At 43.7% G+C, this 27,488-nt stretch overlaps 1 protein-coding gene across 1 annotated transcript in view; it reads left to right on the forward strand.

The window, feature by feature from the left end:
- LOC141273299 (transmembrane protein 59-like) overlaps positions 1-27,488 on the forward strand; it is a 324,881-nt gene that overhangs the window by 174,621 nt on the left and 122,772 nt on the right. The window contains exon 6 of the mRNA XM_073684938.1: positions 2,415-2,526. Coding sequence (XP_073541039.1) covers positions 2,415-2,526 — 112 coding nt within the window. The remainder of the gene's footprint in view (positions 1-2,414; positions 2,527-27,488) is intronic.

Here is a 27,488-nt window from a genome sequence, read left to right on the forward strand (position 1 = left end):
CTTAGCACTTGTTGACCCTTTTGCCTTCACTCTGCGGTCCAGCTCACCCCAAACCATCTCTATTAGGTTCAGGTCTGGTGACTGTGGAGGCCAGGTCATCTGGCGTAGCACCCCATCACTCTCCACCTTGGTCAAATAGCCCTTACACAGCCTGGAGGTGTGTTTGGGGTCATTGTCCTGTTGAAAAATAAATTATGGTCCAACTAAACGCATACCGGATGGAATAGCATGCTGCAGCAAGATGCTGTGGTAGCTATACTGGTTCAGTATGCCTTCAATTTTGAATAAATCCCCAACAGTGTCACCAGAAAAGCACCCCCACACCATCACACCTCCTCCTCCATGCTTCATGGTGGGAACCAGGCATGTAGAGTCCATCCGTTCACCTTTTCTGCGTCGCACAAAGACACGGTGATTGGAACCAAAGATCTCAAATTTGGACTCATCAGACCAAAGCACAGATTTCCACTAGTCAAATGTCCATTCCTTGTGTTCTTTAGCCCAAACTTGTCTCTTCTGCTTGTTGCCTGTCCTTAGCAGTGGTTTCCTAGCAGCTATTTTACCATGAAGGCCTGCTGCACAAAGTCTCAACTTAACAGTTGTTGTAGAGATGTGTCTGCTGCTAGAACTCTGCGTGGCATTGACCTGGTTGGTCTCTAATCTGAGCTGCTGTTAACCTGCAATTTCTGAGGCTGGTGACTCAGATAAACTTATCATCAGAAGCATAGGTGACTCTTGGTCTTCCTTTCCTGGGGTGGTTCTCATGTGAGCCAGTTTCTTTGTAGCGCTTGATGGTTTTTGCAACTGCACTTGGGGACACTTTCAAAGTTTGCCCAATTTTTCGGACTGACTGACCTTCTTTTCTTAAAGTAATGATGGCCACTCGTTTTTCTTTACTTAGCTGCTCTTTTCTTGCCATAATAAAAATTCTAACAGTCTATTCAGTAGGACTATCAGCTGTGTATCCACCTGACTTCTGCACAACACAACTGATGGTCCCAACCCCATTTATAAGGCAAGAAATCCCACTTATTAAACCTGACAGGGCACACCTGTAAAGTGTAAACTATTTCCGGTGACTACCTCTTGAAGCTCATCAAGAGAATGCCAAGAGTGTGCAAAGCAGTCATCAAAGCAAAAGGTGGCTACTTTGAAGAACCTAGAATATAAGACATATTTTCAGTTGTTTCACACTTTTTTGTTAAGCATATAATTCCACATGTGTTAATTCATAGTTTTGATGCCTTCAGTGTGAATGTACAATTTTCATAGTCATGAAAATACAGAAAAATCTTTAAATGAGAAGGTGTGTCCAAACTTTTGGTCTGTACTGTATACATACACGCATAAACACATTTGAGACACAAAATTATATATAAACAGACATCACACAATGATATCTGCCTGCACACACACACACTCACTCAATCACACATACACACACTCACTCTCACACATACACACACACACACAGACACACACAGACTCACCATCCCCCGGCTCGACTCCAGTCCTGCTCCTCTCCGGTGGTAAGTAGCACTGCAGGCTGGACATGCACTGCTTGACATCACAGCTAGGAGACACGGCCGCGCACAGGGCCGTGTCTCCTAGCAGTGATGCGGCCGGGCCAGCACAGGGAAGTTAACTGCTGCAGTGCTGGCCCGGCCGGAGAAGAAGCAGGGTCCGTGCACCGCTGCTGGGGGAGCGGTCCGGGGGCCCCCCCGCCATGGTGGAGTGGTCCGGGGGCCCCCCCGCCACTGTCTGCCAGTATGTGCCGCGGCGCCGCACATATAATGAGGGCAATCGGGCCATAGACACCCCGGAGCCCCGGGCCCCCCGGATTGCCCTCATTATAATCCGCCTATGAGTGTAATAAATCCAGAATTGGATATGTATAAGTAAAATGTTCCTGTGCTGAGATAATCTTATAAATGTGCCCCTGCTGTGTACTGTGTAATGGCTGTGTCTGACCGTGCAGTAACATGGTCTGATCATACCACAGCTCCTGGGCAGAGACATTACAGCAGGGGATCACAGCTGATTGTTTCTGTGAGGTAAAAAATGTTACCGCTTGTTTTTAAACAATGTTTTACTTCATAGAAATAATCAGCTGAGATCCTCTGCTGTAATGTCTGTATACTCTTTTGCTTCCTCTCCTGCCCAGGAGCTGTGGTATGATCAGACCATGTCCTGTACACCGTTAGACACAGCCATTGATTAAAATTAACTTTTGTTCGCGGGAAATCCCCTTTAAAGTAGATTTTCTGCACAGTAAAGGGCAGCAGAAGAAATGCAGCATTTACTCTGCAAAGAACATGACCTCAGTATAAAATTCTGATTGTTTTTGCTGGTTACAGTATTTCATCTCCATATCTAAAAATTATCATACAGATGTTTTCTTAACTTCTTTATAGGTGCACGTGGCAAAACCGAGAAGAGTTCAGTTAAGGAGTCCAGAGTGAAGCATAAGTTGCCCCACATAGAGACATCTCAGTCAGAACATGATTTTCTAGGCTGCATGTCTAAGTAAGTGTAGAAAATTCTTTTTTTGTTGACTGAAAAACTCTTATACTGTACATATAATTACTTGTTGTTGTACTTCTTTCAAACTTGTTTTCTGCTTTGCTTGCTTCATTTTGTTTTTCCCCCTTTTTACCCCTTTATGAATCACTATGTTAACCTTCTCTTTTTGTACCTCATATCTCAGTGTAATTACCTGTCAAAACTAAACTAAAGGTATGTGCACATGGAATCTTTTCAGGAGTCTTTTGGAGTGGGTCCACACTGAAAAAACGCCTGAGCAATTGCTCAAAAAGTGCTTAAAAAACTTCCTATTCATTCCTATTGCTGGTCATACGGTAATTTTTTATTGATTGTTTATCATTTCAGGTTTTAAAAAAATGCTGGGTGGGAGAATATAAAGTGCTTATTCTGGAGATAAACGCTCCAAATGAGGCTCTGTCCAATCAAAATATTATTCATCTACAAAAGCAACTCTATATTGCTAATAAGCTAATCTTACACATTATATATACTAACCAAAAAGAAACGCAATAGACTAATATGGCCAAATATGCATCAATAAATTACATATGTATATGTGTGTGTGTATATATATATATATATATATATATATATATATATACAGTACAGACCAAAAGTTTTGACACACCTTCTCATTTAAAGATTTTTTTGTATTTTCATGACTATGAAAATTGTACATTCACACTGAAGGCATCAAAACTATGAATTAACACATGTGGAATTATATACTTAACAAAAAAGTGTGAAACAACTGAAAATATGTCTTATATTCTAGGTTCTTCAAAGTAGCTACCTTTTGCTTTGATGACTGCTTTGCACACTCTTGGCATTCTCTTGATAAGCTTCAAGAGGTAGTCACCGGAAATGGTCTTCCAACAATCTTGAAGGAGTTCCCAGAGATGCTTAGCACTTGTTGACCCTTTTGCCTTCACTCTGCGGTCCAGATCACCCCAATCCATCTCGATTGGGTTCAGGTCTGGTGACTGTGGAGGCAAGGCATCTGGCGTAGCTTCCCCATCACTCTCCTTCTTGGTCAAATAGCCCTTACACAGCCTGGAGGTGTGTTTGAGGTCATTGTCCTGAAAAATAAATGATTGTCCAACTAAACGCAAACCGGATGGAATAGCATGCCGCTGCAAGATGCTGTGGTAGCCATGCTGGTTCAGTATGCCTTCAATTTTGAATAAATCCCCAACAGTGTCACCAGCAAAGCACCCCCACACCATCACACCTCCTCCTGCATGCTTCACGGTGGGAACCAGGCATGTAGAGTCCATCCGTTCACCTTTTCTGCGTCGCACAAAGACACGGTGGTTGGAACCAAAGATCTCAAATTTGGACTCATCAGACCAAAGCACAGATTTCCACTGGTCTAATGTCCATTCCTTGTGTTCTTTAGCCCAAACAAGTCTCTTCTGCTTGCTGCCTGTCCTTAGCAGTGGTTTCCTAGCAGCTATTTTACCATGAAAACCTGCACACAGTCTCCTCTTAACAGTTGTTGTAGAGATGTGTCTGCTGCTAGAACTCTGTGTGGCATTGACCTGGTCTCTAATCTGAGCTGCTGTTAACCTAAGATTTCTGAGGCTGGTGACTCGGATAAACTTATCCTCAGAAGCAGAGGTGACTCTTGGTCTTCCTTTCCTGGGGCGGTCCTCATGTGAGCCAGTTTGTTTGCAGCGCTTGATGGTTTTTGCAACTGCACTTGGGGACACTTTCAAAGTTTGCCCAATTTTTCGCACTGACTGACCTTCATTTCTTAAAGTAATGATGGCCACTCGTTTTTCTTTACTTAGCTGCTTTTCTTGCCATAATACAAATTCTAACAGTCTATTCAGTAGGACTATCAGCTGTGTATCCACCAGACTTCTGCGCAACACAACTGATGGTCCCAACCCCATTTATAAGGCAAGAAATCCCACTTATTACACCTGACAGGGCACACCTGTGAAGTGAAAACCATTTCCGGTGACTACAACTTGAAGCTCATCAAGAGAATGCCAAGAGTGTGCAAAGCAGTCATCAAAGCAAAAAGTGGCTACTTTGAAGAACTTAGAATATAAGATATATTTTCAGTTGTTTCACACTTTTTTATTAAGTATATAATTCCACATGTGTTAATTCATATTTTTGATGCCTTCAGTGTGAATGTACAATTTTCATAGTCATGAAAATACAGAAAAATCTTTAAATGAGAAGGTGTGTCCAAACTTTTGGTCTGTACTGTATATATACACATATATATATATATATATATATATTAAACAAAGGTGACACAAACACAAAATACAGTTTTTAAATGAAGGGCTATATTATTAAGAGAAAAATAAATCCAAACATACAGTGCCTTGTGTGAAAAAAAGTGATTGCCCCCTACCCAAAATATAAATTAACTGTGGTTTATCGCATCTTTGGGAAACTGAGTTCAATTTCCCTAGCACACAGGCCTGATTACTGCCACAGCTGTTCTTAATCAAGAAATCACTTAAATAGGACCTGCCTAACAAAGTGAAATAGACCAAAAGATCCTCAAAAGCTACACATCATGCTGCAATCCAAAGAAAATCAGGAACAAATAAGAAACAAAGTAATTGAGATCTATCAGTCTGGAAAAGGTTCTAAAGCCATTTCTTAAGCTTTTGGACTCAGCAAACCACAGTGAGAACCATTATCCACAAATGGCGAAAATGTGAAACAGTGGTGAACCTTCCCAGGAGTGGCCGGCCTACCAAAATTACACCAAGAGCCCAGTGACGAACCATCCATGAGGTCATAAAAGACCCCACAATAACATCCAAAGAACTGCAGGAATCACTTGCCTCAGGTAAGGTCAGTTTTCATGACTCCATCATAAGAAAGAGACTGGGCAAAAATAGCATGAATGGTAGAGTTCCAAGACAAAAGCCACTGCTGAGCAAAAAGAGTATAAAGGCTTGTCTCAGTTTTCGCCAGAAAACATCTTGATGATCGCCAAGACTTTTGGGAGAATACTCTGTGGACTAACAAGACAAAAGTCGAAGTTTTTGGAAGGTGTATGTCCCATTACATTACTGGCGTAGAAGTAACTATGAATTCTGCGGTCTACCAAAAAATCCTGAAGGAGAATGTCCAGTCATCTGTTCGTGACCTCAAGCTGAAGCGCACTTGGGGTATGCAGCAGGACAATGATCCTAAACACAGCAGCAAGTCCACCTCTGAATGGCTTAATAAAAACAAAATTAAGACTTTGGAGCTGCCTAGTCACAGTCCTGACCTTAATCCGATTGAGATGCTGGGGCATGACCTTAAAAATGCGGTTCATGCGCGGAAACCCTCGAATGTGGCTGAATTACAACAATTTTCCAAAGATGAGTGGGCCAAAATTCCTCCAGAGCGTTGTAAAAGACTCCTTGACAGTTATTGCAAACGCTTGATTGCAGTTGTTGCTGGTAAGGGTGGCCCAACCAGTTATTAGGTTTAGGGGGCAATCGCTTTTTCACACAGGGTCTTTTTTCCTTAATAATAAAGACCTTCATTTAAAAACTGAATTTAGTGTTTACTTGTGTTATCTTTGAGTAATATTTACATTTGTTTTGGGATCTGAAATATTTAAATGGGATAAACATGAAAAAGAATAAGAAATAAGGAAGGGGGCACACATTTTTTCACACCACTGTATAGCAAGGAACAGCAGTAAAACGACATATTCCAGGGGAACTTACAGGCCAATTAATACAGGCGATTTAACTATCCCTCAATTGTACAGTAATTCATAGCTATATGTTACAGTACATATAATTCTATGGATCACCTATGCCTAAAATCATATACCGATAAGAAAATATATTAGTTAAAAAATACCTTCAAAATGTCAGTATATCTGTATGCTAATTAGTAGCAGCAGAGGTGCTGCTAGTGGTTTAGCTCAGTGTAGAAAACACATCTGAGTGGGGCACTAACCTAAGTACCATGCATACAACTATTGTTGGACACCCTGATAATAGTAAGTATACGGAAACCTTAGCAGATGACCATACTGTTATTGAAAATAAATCACTACACAAAAAGCAAGACTGGTATTACCGTCATAGAGTGTCTGTATAATGGTAGATACTAGTTCTGCAGGACATATTAAGAGATTACAGTATAGTTATAGATAGTGGCTTACAGCTGATGTTTTTCCTGATGGAGTCGTTCACTTGCCCCGTCTTTCTTATCACGTCTAGACCAACATGACGACTATTTTCAGCCACAACTCGTCTGCAGAGATCACACCAAAAACACATTTAACTTATCATATTTCCAGAAATGTCCCCATCTACTCACAACCTAAATATACTTCCCATTCTGCTAATATATCAATGCTGAGCCTGCCGCTACCGTAACTAATCCCTGTTACTGCACCCCTTTTGTGGCATGGCAACAATACTCCTCTTAGTGTCCCACAAGGTAATAATGTCTACCACTGTGCCCCTTACATAGTAAAATGCCCCTTTGTGCCCTCTAGCTGGTAAATTTATCCCATAGAAGATATTAATGCCCTCTGTGAGTGCTTTAGAAAGCAGCAGTGCTTATATTTAGCCTCCTAGAGAGTAATAATCCTGTGTGCCCATTTGACAGTTATAGTACCTGGAGTGCCCCTATAATGTAATAATGTTTCTTAAAGGAAATCTGTCACTAGATTTTTGACACATAATCTGAGAGGAGCATAAAGTAGTGGCAGGGACCCTGAATCCTGCGATGTATCACTTACTGAGCAGCTTAGTGTAGTTTTGATAAAATCACAGTTTTATTAGCAGGAGATTATCATTAGAAGACTAGTGAACCTGCCAGGTAGTCAAGCATATTCATAAACTTTGAATAATCACACAGTGTGATGTCTGAAGAATGTTCTGCCATGCTGAATGTACTTAAGCACGTCAATCATCAAGATCCACTGCAGGCAGCTCTTTTTGCCATTGCCTACCAGTGATGCCCCAGATGTGACCAAAAGGACACTTTGACAAGTCTGGCAATGCTGCATGCTTTAGCAGCACATTTAGGTTTTGCAGACTGCTCACAGTAGCACCATCAACATACGGGTTGGCATCGCGTTGAGAAAAGATTTCTAGTACACTTTCACCTTCATGACTTTGTCCACATGGTCTCTTGACCAGTCTATCATTGCATCCAAGGCAAAATCAGGACTCATTGCTGATGTTATGCACCAGTCTCGGTTGGTTCAGTCTTCGTATCCTGTGTCTCTCTGACATCATCTTCCTAGGCCTTTTAAGCCTTATTTGAACACACCCCTGTATCTGAGCATTAAACCAGAACTGTGTCCAACAGACATGTAATTGTACTCTGACTATATCCAAGTCTTCAGTTCCTGGTATTTCCTCAGACTTCTGTGAACTCTGCGCAATACCAGCTGGTTAAGTCATCCATTGCCGTAAGCTTCTTGAATTGATATTAGAGTATGTTCTTGATATCTGCACCTGCTGCCATTTAACCGATTAATTGCTGCCAACATCTTTAACAGTTATTTAAAGGGGTATTCTCATCTCCAAGATCCTATCCCAATATGTATTAGGAGTAATAATAATAATATTAGTAAATACCTCCAATTAGAAATGTATTATAGTTCTTCTGATTCGCTATGTCACTTACCTCATGTGCAGTCATTGCAGTAGCTTAGATATCCATGGTTACGACCACTAGCAACATAGCTTATTAGGAAAACTATACTACATTTCTAATTTGAGGTATTTGCTAATATTAATACACCTACTACATCTTGAGATAGGATCTTGGAGATGGGAACACCCATTTAAGTCTCTTTGCTGCAATTGAACACAGCAACAACAATGATGCAGTCACAACTCTGAGGCCACGTGTTCAAAAAGGCCACCTCAGACTTGGCTCAAGCCACTCTCTCTGGTAGACTCCAGGGGAACCCTGACCACCCTTTAACTCCTATACAGGGATCTGGACTTAAAATGGGATACAGTGGATCACTTCCAGGAAAGGCCTGCCGTCTAGAGGAGCAAATCAGAGGCAGGAAGGGTGGTCAAGCAGGGTTAACCCAATAGGTCACGTCAGGGACAAAATCGTGAAGCAGACGGGTAGTCAAAAGTCAAGGTGAGGTCAAACAACAGAAATAATCATAACAGACAGGAGCACACCGCAGCAGTATACACCAGGACAGCAGTTTCTGTTAACTGGCAGTGGAGTCAAAACTTCAGGGGTTTAAATAGCTGACTACCATTGCCACGGCTCTCAGGAAGGAGTGATCAAAACCCAGGCCAAAATTAAACCCATATCTCCCTTATAATCAGCAACAAAAGTCCCATGGAAAAAATAGGACTGTCACTTGTCACAAGCAACAAAAGCGCACTGCTGCCCAGCTGCCAAAGCGGAAACAGAGGAGGCACAAATGGGCACCGATGTTACAAACTATCTCCCGGCTAGTGTCTGTACATGAAACCATGAAGATTGGTTAGAAAAGATTACCTTTGATCAAAAGATCCCCTAACCTTACTGAAGGACTTTGTTCATATTGTATTGAATGGGATCACTCTCGCATATACTGTTCCAAACTGAAGGCCCAAAAGGGAAACATATTTTATGTGAAGAAGGAAAGATCGCCTTGGTATTAACTCTATTGTCCTCTAAATATAAACTGCTAAACCCTGTGTGGATTTTCTTTAGTTCTTCTGTGCGCTCAGTAGAAGCATGCATTGATTGCGGAGCAGCAGATAATGTTAAAAAATAAACTTCCCTGGCCAAAAGTCTGGAAATTATTTTAGTTTCTTTGCAGATGCCTTTGAAGCTGGTCTCTGCAAATGGCTCCGTAATTCCTGGTGGTTATATCTAATTCTGTATGGAAAAGGTGACTCTCCAAATTGGAACACTATATATGTGGAGGATGCTTTTTTTTTTTATTTTTGACACTTTCTGATGCATCTGTGTTTTAAATGTTTCAGTCATTAATTCGTCATCCGACAAGAACACCCAGTGGGGATCATCTTGTTTTCGTAAGTGCCTCAAAGCTCCACCTGTACCACCTTCTTTGAAACTTTTTTCTGCATCCATAGTCTCCCTCTTAAATGCCTCCTATCAGGACTTCACTGATGTCTTCCCTAAGCAAAGGTCTGAGACTTTACCTTTTCATCGGCTGTATGACTGCACCATTCTCCTTCTAGGTATGGAGCCACACAGAGGAAGAGTTCGCCCTCTTTCTCTCCCAAAGACTGAGGCAAGGTCTTCCTACATCAAAAAGAACTTTGAAAGAAAATTAATTCAAAAATCATCATCCTCTGCCAATAAATACTTTTCCGTTCCATTATGAAGAGGCTACAACAAAACTACCTTCATGCCAAGTCAAAGAATGCCTCTGAGCATCATGAACTGCCTTTCTTTGGATACATCATTTCATCTAGAGCTCTCGAAAAAATTCCTTGGCTTTGCAGATTACTTCCACCAGTTCATTAAAAACTACTCTTGAGTAGTGTTGAGCCACCCCCGTAGTGTTCGAGTTCGGTTCGTCGAACACCCGTGTGTTCGCCGAACTGTTCGTCGAACTGTTCGTCGAACACCTTCGAACACCGTTAAAACCAATGGCAGGCAAACAAAAACACATAGAAACACATAGAAAACACCTTCAAAGGTGTCCAAAAGCTGACAAACTGCTCAGAAGACACAACTAACACATGGAAAAGTGACAAGTACATATAGTCATGCGAAAAGAAAAGAGGTGGAGGAGTAAAAGGAGGGGGAGACACAGATATAGGCATGTCATGCCCTTCTAAAATCCAAAAAGTGAGAAGCCGACACGTTCAGTCCGCTCCTGCCCGTGCCACCTCCGCGTCGCCGGGTTTGTGCCAGAGCCGCGGTGAACCCTGACGGCCAGCCCCCCTCTCCCAATACTGGTGCCTGTCCGCTGGTGGGTCGAGCGAGCCCCCCCTGTGGTGGAGGCAGCTCTAAGCTTTTTAATTTAAATTGTCTCTCTAATTTGAATGAATACACTTTAAATCCATTTACAAGGATCTATTGGAGGGCAAGTCTCATGCCAGCAGCCGCGTAATTCCAGCTCCAGTAGCGTCCACTAAAGCTGCTGCAGTTAAAAAGCTTTTATAAGGATCGAGCTCGGCTGTCCACAGCAAGGCATCCTACTGCCAGTCCCAGCCCCTATGCCTTGGGGTGCCTCCTGATGCTCTTCACTGAGTATCCCGTGGTCCCGAAGCATTTCCTTTGAAAAAATTAAGTGTCCAAACTACAGGTGGTGTAGCTTGCTTAACAGCCGGGATAATCCGCTGACTAGCAGACACTGCTACTAGGCACAAAGTATTTCCTGGGCTAGATGCAGTTAAAAATTTGTAATTAGATACTCTCGTTGGATGCTGAGAAAGCATTCCATAGAGTCTCCTGGCACGCCATATATGATTCTCTTAAAAAGCTTGGGGTAGGGGTCTAGGGGACCCTTTTATAGCCAAAATCACGGCCCTGTATCGCAATACGTCACCTAGGCTGAAGATAAATGGAACTGTAGCACCCTGAGGGCTCGGTTGCTACAGAGGTATTGCACCTCACCCAGAGGTGTGATATCTCACTCTCAGGTAAGGATGTAGTGTGGATCAGGACCCGACACCTGCATGCATTACACCACATTGCCGTGGGGCAGGGCGACCAATATGCCCCTGAGATGGGCACGACAGTCCCTGTCCCTGGCTGGAGTGGGGGGAGGGAACACTGAGGAAGGGGAACCCTGTAGTGCAGGAGCAGGGAGGAAGCAGTTCCTGGGTGCATTGAGAAGGGAGTATAAAAGGTGGGCACCATCTTAGTTCAGTGCAGAGAAGTCTGAGCAGAAGTGGCAGGGAGCAGGGGCTCTGCATGAGCTCTGCTCCGGAGGCGGGCCTAGTAACAGAGGCCCAGGCCTGGAAGAGGGAGATGGAAGGAAGAGGAGCGGAGAAGGCTCCAGGAACGAGGAACGAAGGGATCCCAGGGGTGCGGACGGGCGAGTCGCCACCGCACGCCCGAATCCACCTGCGTGGAGGGGTCAGGCCAAAGGGAGAGACCGGTCCCCGAAACTAGTGGAGGCAGGAAACGACCCTCAGCTAGAAACAGGAGGCTGTGACATTTTATGTGGCGCAGCCCCTCGCTACACCCGCTAGGAAGGCACCACATAGGGTCAGGGAAACTGGCGCCAAGTTTACCAAGAGGAGGCCCGAGGCAGCCGTACAGAAGGGTTGGTAAGAAAGGCCAGACAAAGGACACACAAAGGGGGTCCTGTGAAGCGCTCCAAAGTTATCTGGGAGTTGTCTGAGCCCCTCACCTGGTGAGCACAGTACGACGTGGGCAGCCGTTACCTGCAGACGTGGTCTGGATAATAAGAACTGTGAGTAAAGGCCCTGGACTGCATCACTGACTCCGTGTCGTTACTGCTGCTGCCCTGCACCATCACCCCCATCCTCCGCATACACTGCCCTGAGGCTATACTCCTCCCGTGGGGAGTTATGCTACGCTCTGCTGCACCCACAACACCAGCCTCAGCGGTCTGCCCTGGAGCGGCGGTTCACTCTGACCGCAATCCACGGGTGGCGTAGTCGGACATTTAAACATTAAAACCACATAAATGGTTCCGCCACTGGTTTGACCGTCCTGAGCCACGGAACCGGGTCGCCGCCACGGAGACTACAACCACCAGCATCTACCAAAAAGGGTCCGGCTCCGGGTGTCCCAAGGCCCAGGGGGCGCGTCAGAACATTTTCATCACCTTTCACAATCACCAATGGGACAAGGCAGGGATGTTCTCTGTCCCCTCTCTTATACATCCTAGTGAGGGAGCACCTGCTCTCATCAATTCGCCATAACCCCAATATTAGGTGCATTGAGGTGGGAGGCACCGAGTACAAGTGCTCTCTATTTGCTGATGATGTCCTAGTATATATCACTCAATCACATATATCCATCCATGCTGTTATGGCTGAAATAGATCACTTTGTTACATGGTCAAATTTTAAAATCAATGCAGCGAAGTCTGAGGCCCTCGATGTCTCCCTCCCCAAATCCATATAGGATTCCATCCAGTCCAACTTTCCCTTTGCCTGGCCCTCACAGGGTATCAAATACTTAGGAATTCCTATTCATAGAGACCTCTCCCATCTATGTTATCTTAATTTTGGGCCCTTTATTGAACAACTCCATACAGACCACGGTTGGCAAGTTAGAACTGTAAGATTCACTACGTGAACCACTGGTGTTTTGTGGAAAAGCACATGTACACTGTGTTCCAAATTATTATGCAAAAAGTGTTTAGGAGTGATAAGGGAAGAATTTGTTTGTTTGTCAGTTAAACTCATTGATGGTGATGTGTGTCAGGGCTCTTTATATCACTGTAAGCAATTGCAGACACCTGTGCTAATTAGTTTGGCAGGTGTGTCCAATGAAAGGCAAGACTACTTAAGAAGGCTGTCTCACATTATTAAGCAGCCTACATTTTCTGCCAAAATGGGAAAGAAAAAGGATGTGTCGGCTGCTGAGAAGCAACAAATTGTGGAGTGTTTAGGTCAAGGCATGACTACAATCAACATTGTGCGATGATCAGGATGAAGTGTCTTGGCAATCACACGTGTGCGTGCTGATAAGGGCAAATTGAGGACTCTTTCCTACAGGCAATTACGTCAGGTTGAAAGAGCAGCGGCAAAAAAGCCTTGTCATAGCAGCAGACAAGTTTTTGAAGCTGCTGGTGCCTCCAACGTCCCCCGAACAACAAGATGCAGGGTCCTTCAGAGGTTTGCAGCTGTGCATACGCCATCCTGTCGACCTCCTCTATCCACTTCACACAAGCAGAAACGGCTCCAGTGGGCCAAACATTACATGAAGACTGATTTCAAAACTGTTTTGTTCACGGATGAGTGCCGTGCAGCGCTCGATGGTCCAGATGGATGGAGTGGAGGATGGCTGGTTGATGGACACCCCACGCAAACACGGCTACAGCGCCAACAAGGAGGAGGTGGAGTAATGTTTTGGGCTGGAATCATGGGGAGAGAGATTGTCGGCCCCTTTAGGATCCCTGAAGGCGCTAAAGATGAACTCCATAATGTATGTGGATTTTCTCAAACAGCAGTTCCTGCCATGGTTCAAGAAGAAGAACCGTGTATTTCACAGCAAGATCATTTTTCTGCATGATAATGCACCATCTCATGCTGCACATAAAACATCTGCATCTCTGGCTGATATGGGCATAAAAGGGGACAAACTTATGGTGTGACCCCCATGCTCCCCTGACCTCTACCCCATTCAGAACCTTTGGAGCATCATTAAAAGGAGTGTCTATGATGGCGGGAGGCAGTTCACATCTAAGCAACAGCTCTGGGAGGGTATTCTGTCCTCATGCAAAACAATTGAAGCAGAAACCATCCAAAACCTGACAAATTCAATGGACGAGAGAGTTCAGAAGCTCCTTTCGAACAAGGGGTCCTATGTGAAAATGTAACATCACCTAGAATAAAGTTTTGAGTTGAAAACTGTTTGATTTCAGTTTCTAACAACCTGCTAATGCTTATAATTTCAAAAATGACCATTTCTTTGGTCTTTATTAAAATGAAAAGGTTGATCGAAAAGTTTGGGGGATCTAAGAGTGTGGCAACCCAGTAGTCATGATTACTTCGAATTCTGACAATATGAGGGTCATGCTGCAGGTAGTGCAGCAAGAAGACACTTATGTGTCTTGCGCATCTCGGAGCCCCAAAATTATTTTCCGGGCTAGATGCAGCTAAAAATTATTATTAATTTTAAATCTGGTGAAGCTTTAGTATAGATGGCCTAATAGGATCAGTGCTGCACACTGCTACAAAGCCCAAATTATTTTCCAGTCAAGATACAGATAAACATGATTAGTAATTTTAAATCTGGTGGAGCTTATTATAGATGGCCTAATAGAATCAGTGCTGCACACTGCTACAAAGCCCAAATTATTTTCCAGCCAAGATACAGATAAACATGATTAGTAATTTGAAAGCTTAAAACGGTTGGTAGGGTGATTTTAACCAATCATCAAGCTTTTACTCTCCCCAGGATGACACAGGGGTAGAAAAGTCGTTTCGGATCCATGATTTGTTCATCTTTATGAACGTGAGTCTGTCTACATTATCAGTGGAGAGCCGCGTGCGCTTATCTCTCAGCACACCACCAGCAGCGCTGAACACACGTTCAGACAGAACGCTGGCTGCGGGGCATGACAAGATCTCCAAGGCGTAAGTGGCTAGCTCCGGCCATTTATCCAGATTGGAAGCCCAAAAAGAGCAAGGGTCCAGTGACACAGTCATGGCTTCAATGTTTACTTGGAGATACTCCTGTACCATCGTCTCTAGGCGTTGACTATGTGTCAGACTTCTTGTCTCCTGTGGCCTTGCAAAGGATGGGCTAAAAAAGTGGTGAAATGATTCCGCAAAATTGATGTTACCAGCAGATACTGTGGTTCTGTTACGGTTTGAGTGCTGAACACTTGACGGTCCCACGGTTGGCAAGTTGGAACTGTGAGATTCACTACGTGCACCACTGGTATTTTGTGGAAAAGCACATGTAAGATTCTGCAACAGTCTCTGCTGATACTCCTGCATGCGTGCATCCCTTTCTATGGCAGGAATAATTTCTGCAAATTTACTTTTGTACTGGGGATCTAACAGTGTGGCAACCCAGTAGTCAGGATTATTTCTAATTCTCACAATTCGAGGGTCATGTTGCAGGTAGTGCAGCAAGAAGGCACTCATGTGTGTTGCGCATCCAGGAGCACCAAGTTCCTGTTGTGTTGGTGGCGAGGTAACAATCATTCTTCCTTCCTCTGTCCTCTCCCCCCAACCTCGCACAACAGAAATGTGATCAAGGTCTCCCTCATCTGATAAGTCTTCCATCAGTTCGTCCTCCACTTCTTCCTGGGCTCCTGCACCTTCCTCACTAGTTTGGCTGCTACCATGCGCCCTGGTAAAACCATCTCCCCCACCCTCACATGCCTGCCGCCTTGGTGCTGCCGACCGTCTGGACCTTGCAGATGTTAGCCCTTCCGCATACAACTCCTCCTCCTCTACTTCCTCCACCTCCTCTTGTGCCACCACCTGACTCCGAATTCTGTTTAACATGTGCTCCAGCATGTAAATCACCGGAATAGTCATGCTGATAATGGCATCGTCAGCACTAAACATCTTCGTCGCCATTTCAAAACTGTGCAGAAGGGTGCATAGGTCCCTGATCTGAGACCACTCCTCCAGCGTGATTTGCCCCACCTCTGGATCTCGTTGGCCCAGGCTATACGTCAGAACGTATTACACCAGGGCTTGTCGGTGCTGCCACAGTCGCTGCAACATGTGCAGAGTTGAATTCCACCGGGTAGGCACATCGCATTTTAGCCGGTGAAGTGGCAGGCCCAACGACTTCTGTAGAGATGTAAGTCGCTGAGCTGCGGGATGCGAACGGCGGAAGTGAGCACACAGCGACCGTGCCCTCTGCAGAAGGCCATCTAGTCTGGGATAGTGGGCTAAAAATTGCTGGACAACCAGGTTCAACACGTGAGCCATACAAGGCACGTGTGTGACATTGCCCCGGCGAAGGGCCGCACCCAGGTTTGCAGCATTGTCGCACACGGCCTTCCCTTGTTTCAGGTCCAGTGGAGACAACCATTCATGAAATTGGTTCTCCAGAGCTGACCACAACTCCTCAGCTGTGTGACTCACATTTCCCAGACATTTCAATGTAAAAACCGCCTGATGACGTTGAGCCCTACTGCCAGCATAGTAAGGAGGTGTGCAGGATCCCTTCTGCGCAGTTAGAAAGCTTGTGGCATGACCAGACAGGCTTTGGGTGCAGGTGGAAGACCGAGAGGAGGTTGAGGAGGCAGAAGCAGTGGAGGAACTTTGACATAAAGAGGATTGACGCACAACTCGTGGGGACGGCAAGACTTGGACAGCAGCCCCTTGTCCTGCTGTCACCATAGTTACCCAGTGCCCAGTCAGCGACATGTAACGCCCCTGTCCATGCCTACTCGTCCAAGTGTCTGTGGTGAAATGCACCCTGTCACACACAGAGTTTCTCAAAGAAGCGGTGATGTTGTGTGCGACATGCTGGTGGAGCGCAGGCACACCTTTCTTTGAGAAGTAGTGCCGACTGGGCATCTGGTACTGGGGCACTGCGACGGACATAAGGTCTCGAAAATCCTCTGTGTCCACCAGGCGGAAAGGCAGCATTTCTGTAGCCAAGAGCTTGCTGATGGTGAAATTCAACCTCTTAGCTTTCTCATGGCTAGGAGGAAATGGTCTTTTACTTGTCCACATCTGAGGGACCGAGGGCTGGCTATTGTGCTTAGACGGGGTTGATAAGGGTGTCCCCAGCAAACTGCCGGTCTGTGAGGAAGATGCAGGCGGACATGTTAGGTTGCCTTGATCCAAAGGTGGTGCTATCTATGTCGGACAGCGCTCAACACCAGCTGCTGTTACCACCTCCAAAGAAAATGATGACCTGCCAATCACGCTGGCTGTTGCGGGTAAAGAGGTGGCAGGTCTGCGCCCCAAAACAGGTGTGACTGCTGTCCCCCCAGTCACAGAGGATGAAGAGGCCGCGGATGCACAAGATATGGCAGACGGTGGTTGGCCCGGCCGGCTAGGCCGCATTGTAGCACACTGAGCTTCCCACTGCAACTTATGCTTCATGTCCATGTGCCGGTTCATGCATGAAGTACTCAAACTATGTATTTTTTGGCCTCTACTTAGCTTTTGCTGACAAATGTTACAGATAACACGAGTTGGGTCATCTTTATCGATCTGAAAAAATGCCCAGGCTATGCAAGGCTTAGCACCCATGCGACCTGAAGAGCCACCACGACTTGTGGTGAGAGGCAGAGTTGTGTTTGAGGATGCAGTTGTTGACGTGCTTTCAGTACTACGTCTCTGTCCAGGAAGGCGCAACCTGACCTCGTCGTCACTAGCATCTTCCTCCACCTCCTCTGCTGACCTCATCTCTTGGCTGACTGTGGGTTGACAGTAAGTGGGATCTCCAACCTCATCATCATCACCCTGTGCGTTATCACACCCGTCGTCCTCAGAGCCAACCTGTTCCTGCCCTGACAAAAAACTAAAGTTGTCCCTCCAATCAGGTATTTGAGTCTTATCATCGTCTTCCTCATTGTCTCCACCAACAGGAGTTACAGTTTGGGAATGAGGGTCTACATTATGGTCAGAACCTTCTGCGTCTGGTCCTGGATCCGACTCATAAAGATTCTGGGCATCAGTGCAGATCATTTCCTCGTCTGGATTCACAGAAGCGCTGGAGTCGACCTCTGATTCCCAGGCTATAGTATGAGTAAACAGCTCTGCAGACTCAACTATCTGTTCTACCTCATACTCAGACGGGCAACTGGAGATTTGGGAGCTGTGAGGAAGCAAGTGCGATTGGGGTGACACCTTTGAGGACTGGAGTATTTGTGATGTTGAAGTTGATGTGGAGGAGAGCCCACTTAAAGGAGCACTTGATATCCGTTGAAGCACCTGCTGTTTTTGTGCCTCATCTGGAATTTGTAGCGATTGGCGTGGCCGTAAGAAAGGGATCTTATCACATTGTCCGCTAAAAGAAGTAGACATTTTAGTTTGGCTGGAAGATGGTCTTTCTTCTGCAGATGTTACTGTTGCTTTAACACCTACCCCATGGACACAACCTTTTTTCCCCTTCCCAACACGCCTATTCCCCTTTCCACCAGCAGCAGGCCTTTTTCCACTCATTTTGGTGGTTAACTAATTCACAACTCTGGAGTTGTTTGCACAAAAAAACAATGGATGGGAACCGAGCAGACCTGAGTGGCCAAACTGTGGTATTAGGCCAAAACTATTGGCTGGGTTAGATGCAGAAAAAAATTATATTCAATTTGCAACCTGATGGAGGTCAGTATAGATGGACTAATAGAACAAGTCCCACACACAGCTAGAAGCCCAAATATTTTTTCAGAGGTAGATGCAGAAAAATTTTTTATTCAGTTTGCAACCTGATGGAGGTCTGTATAGATGGATTAATAGAACAAGTCCCACACACAGCTACAAGCCCAATATTTTTTCAGAGGTAGATGCAGAAAAAAAATATATTCAGTTTGCAACCTGATGGAGGTCAGTATAGATGGACTAATAGAGAAAGTCCCACACACTGCTAGAAGGCCAAATATTTTTTCAGAGCTAGATGCAGACAAAAAATTATTTTGAATTTGCAACCTGATGGAGGTCAGTATAGGTGGACTAATAGAACAAGTCCCACACACTGCTAGAAGGCCAAATATTTTTTCAGATGCAGAAAAAAATTATATTCAGTTTGCAACCTGATGGAGGTCTGTATAGATGGATTAATAGAACAAGTCCCACACACAGCTAGAAGCCCAAATATTTTTTCAGAGGTAGATGCAGATAAAAATTATTTTTAATTTGCAACCTGATGGAGGTCAGTATAGATGGACTAATAGAGAAAGTCCCACACACTGCTAGAAGGCCAAATATTTTTTTAGAGCTAGATGCAGATAAAAATTATTTTTAATTTGCAACCTGATGGAGGTCAGTATAGATGGACTAATAGAACAAGTCCCACACACAGCTAGAAGCCAAATATTTTTTCAGAGGTACTGTAGATGCAGATAAAAATTATTTTTAATTTGCAACCTGATGGAGGTCAGTATAGATGGACTAATAGAGAAAGTCCCACACACTGCTAGAAGGCCAAATATTTTTTCAGACTAGATGTAGATAAAAATTATATTCAATTTGCAACCTGATGGAGGTCAGTATAGATGGACTAATAGAGAAAGTCCCACACACTGCTAGAAGGCCAAATATTTTTTCAGAGCTAGATGCAGATAAAAATTATATTCAATTTGCAACCTGATGGAGGTCAGTATCGATGGACTAATAGAACAAGTCTCACACACAGCTAGAAGCCCAAATATTTTTTCAGAGGTACTGTAGATGCAGATAAAAATTATTTTTAATTTGCAACCTGATGGAGGTCAGTATAGATGGACTAATACAACAAGTCCCACACACAGCTAGAAGCCCAATATTTTTTCAGAGGTAGATGCAGAAAAAAATATATTCAGTTTGCAACCTGATGGAGGTCAGTATAGATGGAGTAATAGAACAAGTCCCACACACAGCTAGAAGCCCAAATATTTTTTCAGAGGTAGATGCAGATAAAAATTATTTTTAATTTGCAACCTGATGGAGGTCAGTATAGATGGACTAATAGAGAAAGTCCCACACACTGCTAGAAGGCCAAATATTTTTTCAGCGCTAGATGCAGATAAAAATTATATTCAATTTGCAACCTGATGGAGGTCAGTATAGATGGACTAATAGAGAAAGTCCCACACACTGCTAGAAGGCCAAATATTTTTTCAGAGCTAGATGCAGATAAAAATTATATTCAATTTGCAACCTGATGGAGGTCAGTATAGATGGACTAATAGAACAAGTCCCACACACAGCTAGAAGCCCAAATATTTTTTCAGAGGTACTGTAGATGCAGATAAAAATTATTTTTAATTTGCAACCTGATGGAGGTCAGTATAGATGGACTAATAGAGAAAGTCCCACACACTGCTAGAAGGCCAAATATTTTTTCAGATCTAGATGCAGAAAAAAATTATATTCAGTTTGCAACCTGATGGAGGTCAGTATAGATGGACTAATAGAGAAAGTCCCACACACTGCTAGAAGGCCACATATTTTTTCAGAGGTAGATGCAGAAAAAAATATATTCAGTTTGCAACCTGATGGAGGTCTGTATAGATGGATTAATAGAAAAAGTCCCACACACAGCTAGAAGCCCAATATTTTTTCAGAGGTAGATGCAGAAAAAAATATATTCAGTTTGGAACCTGATGGAGGTCAGTATAGATGGACTAATACAACAAGTCCCACACACAGCTAGAAGCCCAATATTTTTTCAGAGGTAGATGCAGAAAAAAATATATTCAGTTTGCAACCTGATGGAGGTCTGTATAGATGGATTAATAGAACAAGTCCCACACACAGCTAGAAGCCCAATATTTTTTCAGAGGTAGATGCAGAAAAAAATATATTCAGTTTGCAACCTGATGGAGGTCAGTATAGATGGACTAATACAACAAGTCCCACACACAGCTAGAAGCCCAATATTTTTTCAGAGGTAGATGCAGAAAAAAATATATTCAGTTTGCAACCTGATGGAGGTCAGTATAGATGGACTAATACAACAAGTCCCACACACAGCTAGAAGCCCAATATTTTTTCAGAGCTAGATGCAGAAAAAAATTATATTCAATTTGCAACCTGATGGAGTTCAGTATAGATGGACTAATAGAATGATGCTATGCCCAAAAGATTTTACTTCACTAGGTGCAGTAAAAAAATTGGTATTCTATACACAGGTGGTATATCTTGCAACACAGATAGGCTACTCCACTGACTAACACACTCTGCAATAGGCCAAAAAGGATTAGCTTTGCTAGATTCAGCCAAATGCTGTGAAAAAAACTTGCACAGCACTGGCACAGACCTGCCTGGCAAAAACTGATAGGAACTGATGTAACCTAGTCCTGAAAAGGACTCCAATTACAATTAGTCTTTACTCCCACAATCTATCTATTTAAGAGCACAGACCTGCCTGATAAAAGTCGTAGGAAATGCTGTAACCTAGTCCTTAAAAGGACTGCAATCACAACTATTCCCTACTCCCAAGCTATCTGTAGATTTGTGCGAAAATTGGCTTGAAATTAACAAGGTATAGCGCACACAGCAACAGCGGTGCCGTCTAACACGCAGCTGCAGCAGTGAGAAAATGGTGGCGACGGGGAAAATGGCTTGGTCTTATAGGGCAAGGACATGTGACATACACTGCCAATGACACATGCCCTTGCTTGTGTGAAAAAAAGCACTTCGCTCCGTGTGTGCGCTGCTGATAGGCTGACAGATTGCACCTCCCCACTGTAAATGCGGGAAAGAGAAAAAAAAAATGGAGATCTTCATTGTTCCTGCAGCGATCCATCCCCTGCCCCTCCCCGCTGTACACTCAAACTGCGTATTAACATTAATTTTCATCATTACTGAGAAAAAATCCAGTTATGATTTTGGTGCACGAACAGTTATCGAACATAACCTCGAACAGCCGAATTTTTCTCAAATTGTTCGTGTTCGCCGAACGGCTCGAACACCGCCCAAAACAGCTCGAATTTGAGATTGGCGAACAGTTCGAGTAGAACAACGCTCATCTCTACTCTTGAGTGGTTGCTCTAACAGCCCTAAATCAGAAGGAAGCTAAATCTCAGAACTGTTCAGATTCTGCTATTAAAGTCTTCCAAGAACTTAAATCTTGATTTTGTACTGATCCATACATCCTCCACCATACTGATGTTGACAGACTGTTTTTACTTGAAGTGGATGCCTCTGACATTGGTGTAAGAGCAGTTATCTCACAAAATTCCTCTGGAGCCAGAAATCATCCTTGTGGAGTCTTCTCCAATAAATTTTCAGACTGGAATTACTCCAACAGTGATCGTGAACTCTTAGCCATTAGATTAGCCCTTGAGGAATGGTGACATATTCTTGAAGAAGATAAACTCCAGGTATCATATTGTGTAGGTGTCATATTGTCAGAATTCCTGTTGTCTTTCTACAGTTTGACCACTAATAGCTGCTATTATTCACCCTAATAAGTGTGCTGCAATCCCACTCCTTACCACTGAAGGATGCTGTTGTGTCCTGAATTTGCCGTTTACTAAGATGGCAGAATCTGAACATGTGGGATCCATCTTGTTTCCTGTTTGGGTCTACTTAAAACTGCATAGATCTCTTACTCATTGCTTGAGTATTGTGTGTAGCTGTTAGCCTAGTTCCAGTCTCCAGAACCTGAACATTCTTACCCAGACTGTTCTCAAATTGGAATGCTTGGGTGCTCGAGTCTGTGGGAAACTTGAGCATTTTTCTCACCTATCTACAGATTGCTTCCTACAACTCCTTTTGCTAACTTCAAGAACTTATACTACCACTTGCTGTTCCTGCTCTTGGTCCTTCAGCCACTGGTTTCCAGCAGTGCTACACGAGTATCATAGCAGGATACTCAAACCTTCATCATGGATACCACCGAGGGAATTTTGTAGGTTCGTGTAAATAAGATGAACTGTTTTCTTACCAACATCTATGCAGATATGCGAACACTAAAAACAAAATGCAAGGCATTTGAAACTCAGACATCTCATAATATTCAAATTGTTGGACAAGCTACACAGGATCTACAGAAAATTGTGCAAGATCTAAGCACAGCAGTCTGACAAGATCCTTCAACTACAAAATCAACATATTGCTCCAGCCCTCTATTCACCCGGAGACTCCCACCTTTCAGGTTTGGTGAGACCTTGCCAAATTTCGTTGTTTTCATCAGCCAGTGCAGATTGTACTGTGGTGCACACCTTGCTCACTTCCATACTGACAGATAAAAAGTATTGTGTGTCATTATGCTACTGACACAAAGCTTTGGCTTGGGCTAGCCCCCTTATTGAAACTCGTGATGATTGACTTAATGCTTTCCTAGCAGCCATGAGACATGTGTATGATGACCCTAATCATTGTGCAACAGCTTCAGCTACACCAATGGCACTACGTCAGGATAAACGCTTTGTTGCAGAGTACATCACAGAATTCAGATGGTGTGTGATTGATACCGAATGGAATAATGCTGCAAAATTATCTTTTTTTAAGAACGGACTCTCCAGTGCATTCAAAGATGAACTAGCCTGGCCAATGCTCCCACAATTTTGATGACTTCATTCACCATTGTATTCCTACAGATAATCGATTATCAGAAGATTGGAAAAGTGGAATTCAAGCTGGTCCCGCAACAGTAATCTTATCCCCCTAAAGAGTCCTCACATATCTGAACTTGAATCCATGCAGGTCAATAGCCTGTTAAAACGTGAAAGTCCTGAGAGAAAAGATCGGAGACATTGGGAAAATCAGTGTCAGTGGTAGCGGATCCCAACTTTTCCGACCAAGAGTCAGTCTGAATCAGCACTTCCAGTGAATGCTGTCATCCATTCAATTTCTTCTATTGCACCCAAAATTAAAAAAGTCAAATCTTGAATTTGTCATGTCTGCCAAATGTTTGTCCCCCCGCCAAGCTTGATGGAGTCTCTTTCTTAACCGATTCAACTTTGTTGTCTCTTACAGACCTGGCTCCCCTAATGGTAAGGCTGATGCTTTATCTAGGATCTTCTCCAAAGATCCTTCTACAGCTGTACCACCAACAACTATTCTGCCTGAGTCCAACTTCCTGGGGGTGATCCATAACAAAGACTTGCTATAAGATATACGGGAAGCATATGAGACAGACCCAATTCTTCTGCATCCACCAGATGATATATCTCTTACCTTTCAAAATAAAGTATGGACTCATAATCATTGCATCTATGTTCTAGAAACTGTGAGACTTAAAGTATTAAAATTAATCCATGACTAAAGTTAGCAAGACTCAAAGGAATTAAAAAAACACAAGAATTTCTGTCTCGTTTCTTTTGATGGCCCAATTGCCAAAAAGATGTTCAGCAATATGTATCTTCCTGTAACACCTATGTCTTGTATAAAACTCCCCGCACATTACCAATGGGATTATTGCAACTTCTGAAAATTCCATCTCGTCTTTGGGGCTCTATATCTATGGACTTTATTGTGGAACCACTAGTTTCAAAGGGAAAGAGTTCAATCCTAGTAGTGGTGGACTGACTCACCAAAGCAGCACATTTTGTCCCCTGCACTGGTTCACCTTCTGCTAAAGGGACTGCTGATCTTGTATTTCAAAATGTGTTTTGTCTTCATGGGATTCCAGATGAAGTCATCTCTGATCATGGAACACAATATACATCGAGATTATGGATGAATTTTTGTGCAGCATTGGACATTGATGTCAGTTTATCTTCTGCATTTCATCCCCAATCTAATGGTCAGACTGAACGCACAAACCAAACCTTAGGGCAATATCTCAGATGCTACATTAGTCATCTCCAGGATGACTGGGTTGATTTCTTTCCTATGGCAGAATTTTCATACAACAATTCTCAAAATGCTTTGACCAAACAAACACCATTCTTTGCAAATTCTGGGTGCTATCCAAGTATCCTTCCTAATTTTCTAAGAGAAACGCCTATCCCTGCTGTCACCGACAAAATACAATCCCTGCAACAGAATCTGGAAATACTAAAAGACACTTTAAGAATTGCCCAGGAGAAATATAAGGAAGCAGGAGATACATTTTGCAGATCTACTTCAAGCCTCCAAGTGGAAAAGTATGGCTTTCCACCAAGAATTTGAAACTCCATATACCCTCAGCAAAACTGGGTCAAAAATGTATTGGTCCTTTTAAAATAATTGGACAAGTTAGCTCAGTAGCTTTTCGCCTTCAACTGCCCAGAACAATGAAGATAGAACTAGTGTTCCATGTCTCCTTACTAAGGTCATTTGTTCCAAATCCTTTTTCAGGGCATTGTCTACCTCCTCCTGTTCCTATTGAAGTGGATGGGAACGAACATTACACAGTTGAAACGGTCCTGGATTCCAGAGTATTCAGAAACAAATTGCAGTACTTAATAAAGTGGCAAGGGTATGATCCTGAAGATAACTCTTGGGAACCTGTAGAAAATATCAATGCTCCTCGACTACTTAAAGCGTTTCACCAAAAATGTCCACATAAACCAAGCCAGGCATCGTCGGGAGGCAGAGCTGTTGAAAAAGAGGGTGTAATGTCAGAATTCCTGTTGTCCTTCTACAGTTTGACCATTAGTGGCTGCTATTGTTCACCACCATATTAATTGTGCTGCAATCCCACTCCTTACTACTGGAGGCTGCTGTTGTGTTCTGCAATTGCCCTTTACTAAGATGGCAGATTCTGAACCTGTGGGATCCATCTTGTTTCCTGTTTGGGTCTACTTAAAGCCGCATGGATCTCTCACTCATTACTTGAGTAGTGTGTCTAGCTGTTAGCCTAGTTCCAGTCTCTAGCTTCTTAACATTCTTACTCAGACTGTTCTCACTAGTTATGGGTGAGCACTAAAATGCTCGGGTCGAGCAAATTGGAATGCTTGGGTGCTCGACCCGAGCAAGGAGCCCAATGTAAGTCTATGGGAAACTCGAGCATTTTTCAGGTGGCTCCCCCCCCGGCGGTCTGCAAAGGGCCTAAAAATTGCCCAAATCAATGGGAACAGTGCTCAAATGACATGGGAACAGTATGGGGAAGACCCTTGGAAGAATTTATGACTTCCATGTCACTGCTGTCAACAATGTTGTCAGAGGTATTATGCCACTTTTACGGACTCACAATAAAACTTGGAAAAACGAAACCAAAATGTTTTTTTTTGGGAAATATGTTAAGGAACATCCTTTCCAGGGTAATGATTTGTATATAAGGCAAAATAAATATACAAAAACAAAAATGCTCCTGCACACCTTGGGCTGTGTCCACACGTAGCATTTTTGATGCGTTTTTGCACTTTTGCATTGCTTTCAACCAAGACAAATGCATTCACTGGTAAATGTCATTTTAACATTTTACAACCTTTTCTGGCCATGTGGTGTGTGACACAAAATCAGACACATCCTGTTTCCTTTATGATGGAGGGATTCTGAAAGTCATAAAGCCTATTCTTGCAAGAGATGTAGAGGTCAGAGAGCCTCCTAAAAACAATGTTCACATTGTTAGGAAGTGGGTCTCCCATAGTGTTTACCTATGCAGAGAAAGCAAAGGCTTCCAAAAATTTGTAGGCACTCCAATGCCCCTTGGAAGAGACGTCGAGGTCGGAGAGCCTCCTAAAAATAATGTTCTCATTATTAGGAAGTGGGTCTCCCATAGTGTTTGCCTATGCAGTGATGCAACGGCTGCCAAAAATTTGGAGGCACTCCGATGCCCTTTGGAAGAAACGTAGAGGGCCTCATGAAAAAATGTTCCCATTATTAGGAAGTGGGTCTCCCATAGTTTTTGCCTATGCAGTGAATGCAAAAGCTGCCAAAAATTTGGAGGAACTCCAATGCCCCTTGCAAGACACGCAGAGGAGGTGATATGGTAGATATGGTGATGAGGAGAAGGAGTAGGACAAGAGCAAATAGACAAAATCAGGAAGCGTATACCCATGTGTAAGTGTGAAGAGGTGCGTGGGAATAGACCTCCCAAAAAAAGACACTGGATTTGAGTTTGTGTTACGCTGCTATCATTCGGTGGTGTTGAGAAGTCTGGCGCAATCCAGCACTTTTTCATTTTTATAAGAGTCAGCCTATGAGCCTTTTCAGTTGACAGGCTGATGCGCTTATCAGTTATAATTCCACCAGCGGCACTAAAACCCGCTCTGACAAAACACTAGTGGCAGGGCAGGCCAGGACCTCCAAGGCGTAGAGAGCCAGTTCATGCCACGTGTCCAGCTTGGATACCCAATAATTATAAGGCACAGCGGAATCACGGAGGACGTTGGTACTGTCGACAAGGTACTCCCTCACCATCTTCCCAAACTTTGCACTCCTTGTGAGAGTACCCCGCGCCTCAGGGCCTGTGCGATGGGAGGGTCTGAGAAAACTCTCCCAGAACTTTGACCGTGTTTCCCTGCCTCTGCTGGATTGCATTTGTGTCTCTCTCGCCTGTACTCCTTGGTTCTCCAGCGAACTGTGACCTCTCCCACCAGCGTTTTCAGATGGGAATTTTTTTAATAATTCCGCAACAAGGGCCTTCTGGTACTGCCCCATTTTAGTAGACCTGTCCACCTCGGGAATAAGAGATAGAAAGTTCTCCTTGTAGCGTGGGTCTAGAAGTGTCACTAACCAGTAATGACTGTCACCCAAAAGTTGGAGAACGCGAGGGTCACTGGAAAGGCTGCGTAACATAAACTCAGCCATGCATGCCAGACTGCTAACAGGCAAGACTTCCGTGTCCTCACCAAAAGGATGACTGACCATTCT

The sequence above is a fragment of the Phyllobates terribilis genome, unplaced genomic scaffold (genome assembly GCF_046119375.1).
Source record: "Phyllobates terribilis strain yellow unplaced genomic scaffold, ASM4611937v1 Scaffold_1__5_contigs__length_1240528914, whole genome shotgun sequence".
In the NCBI taxonomy this organism is placed as follows: Eukaryota; Metazoa; Chordata; class Amphibia; order Anura; family Dendrobatidae; genus Phyllobates; species Phyllobates terribilis.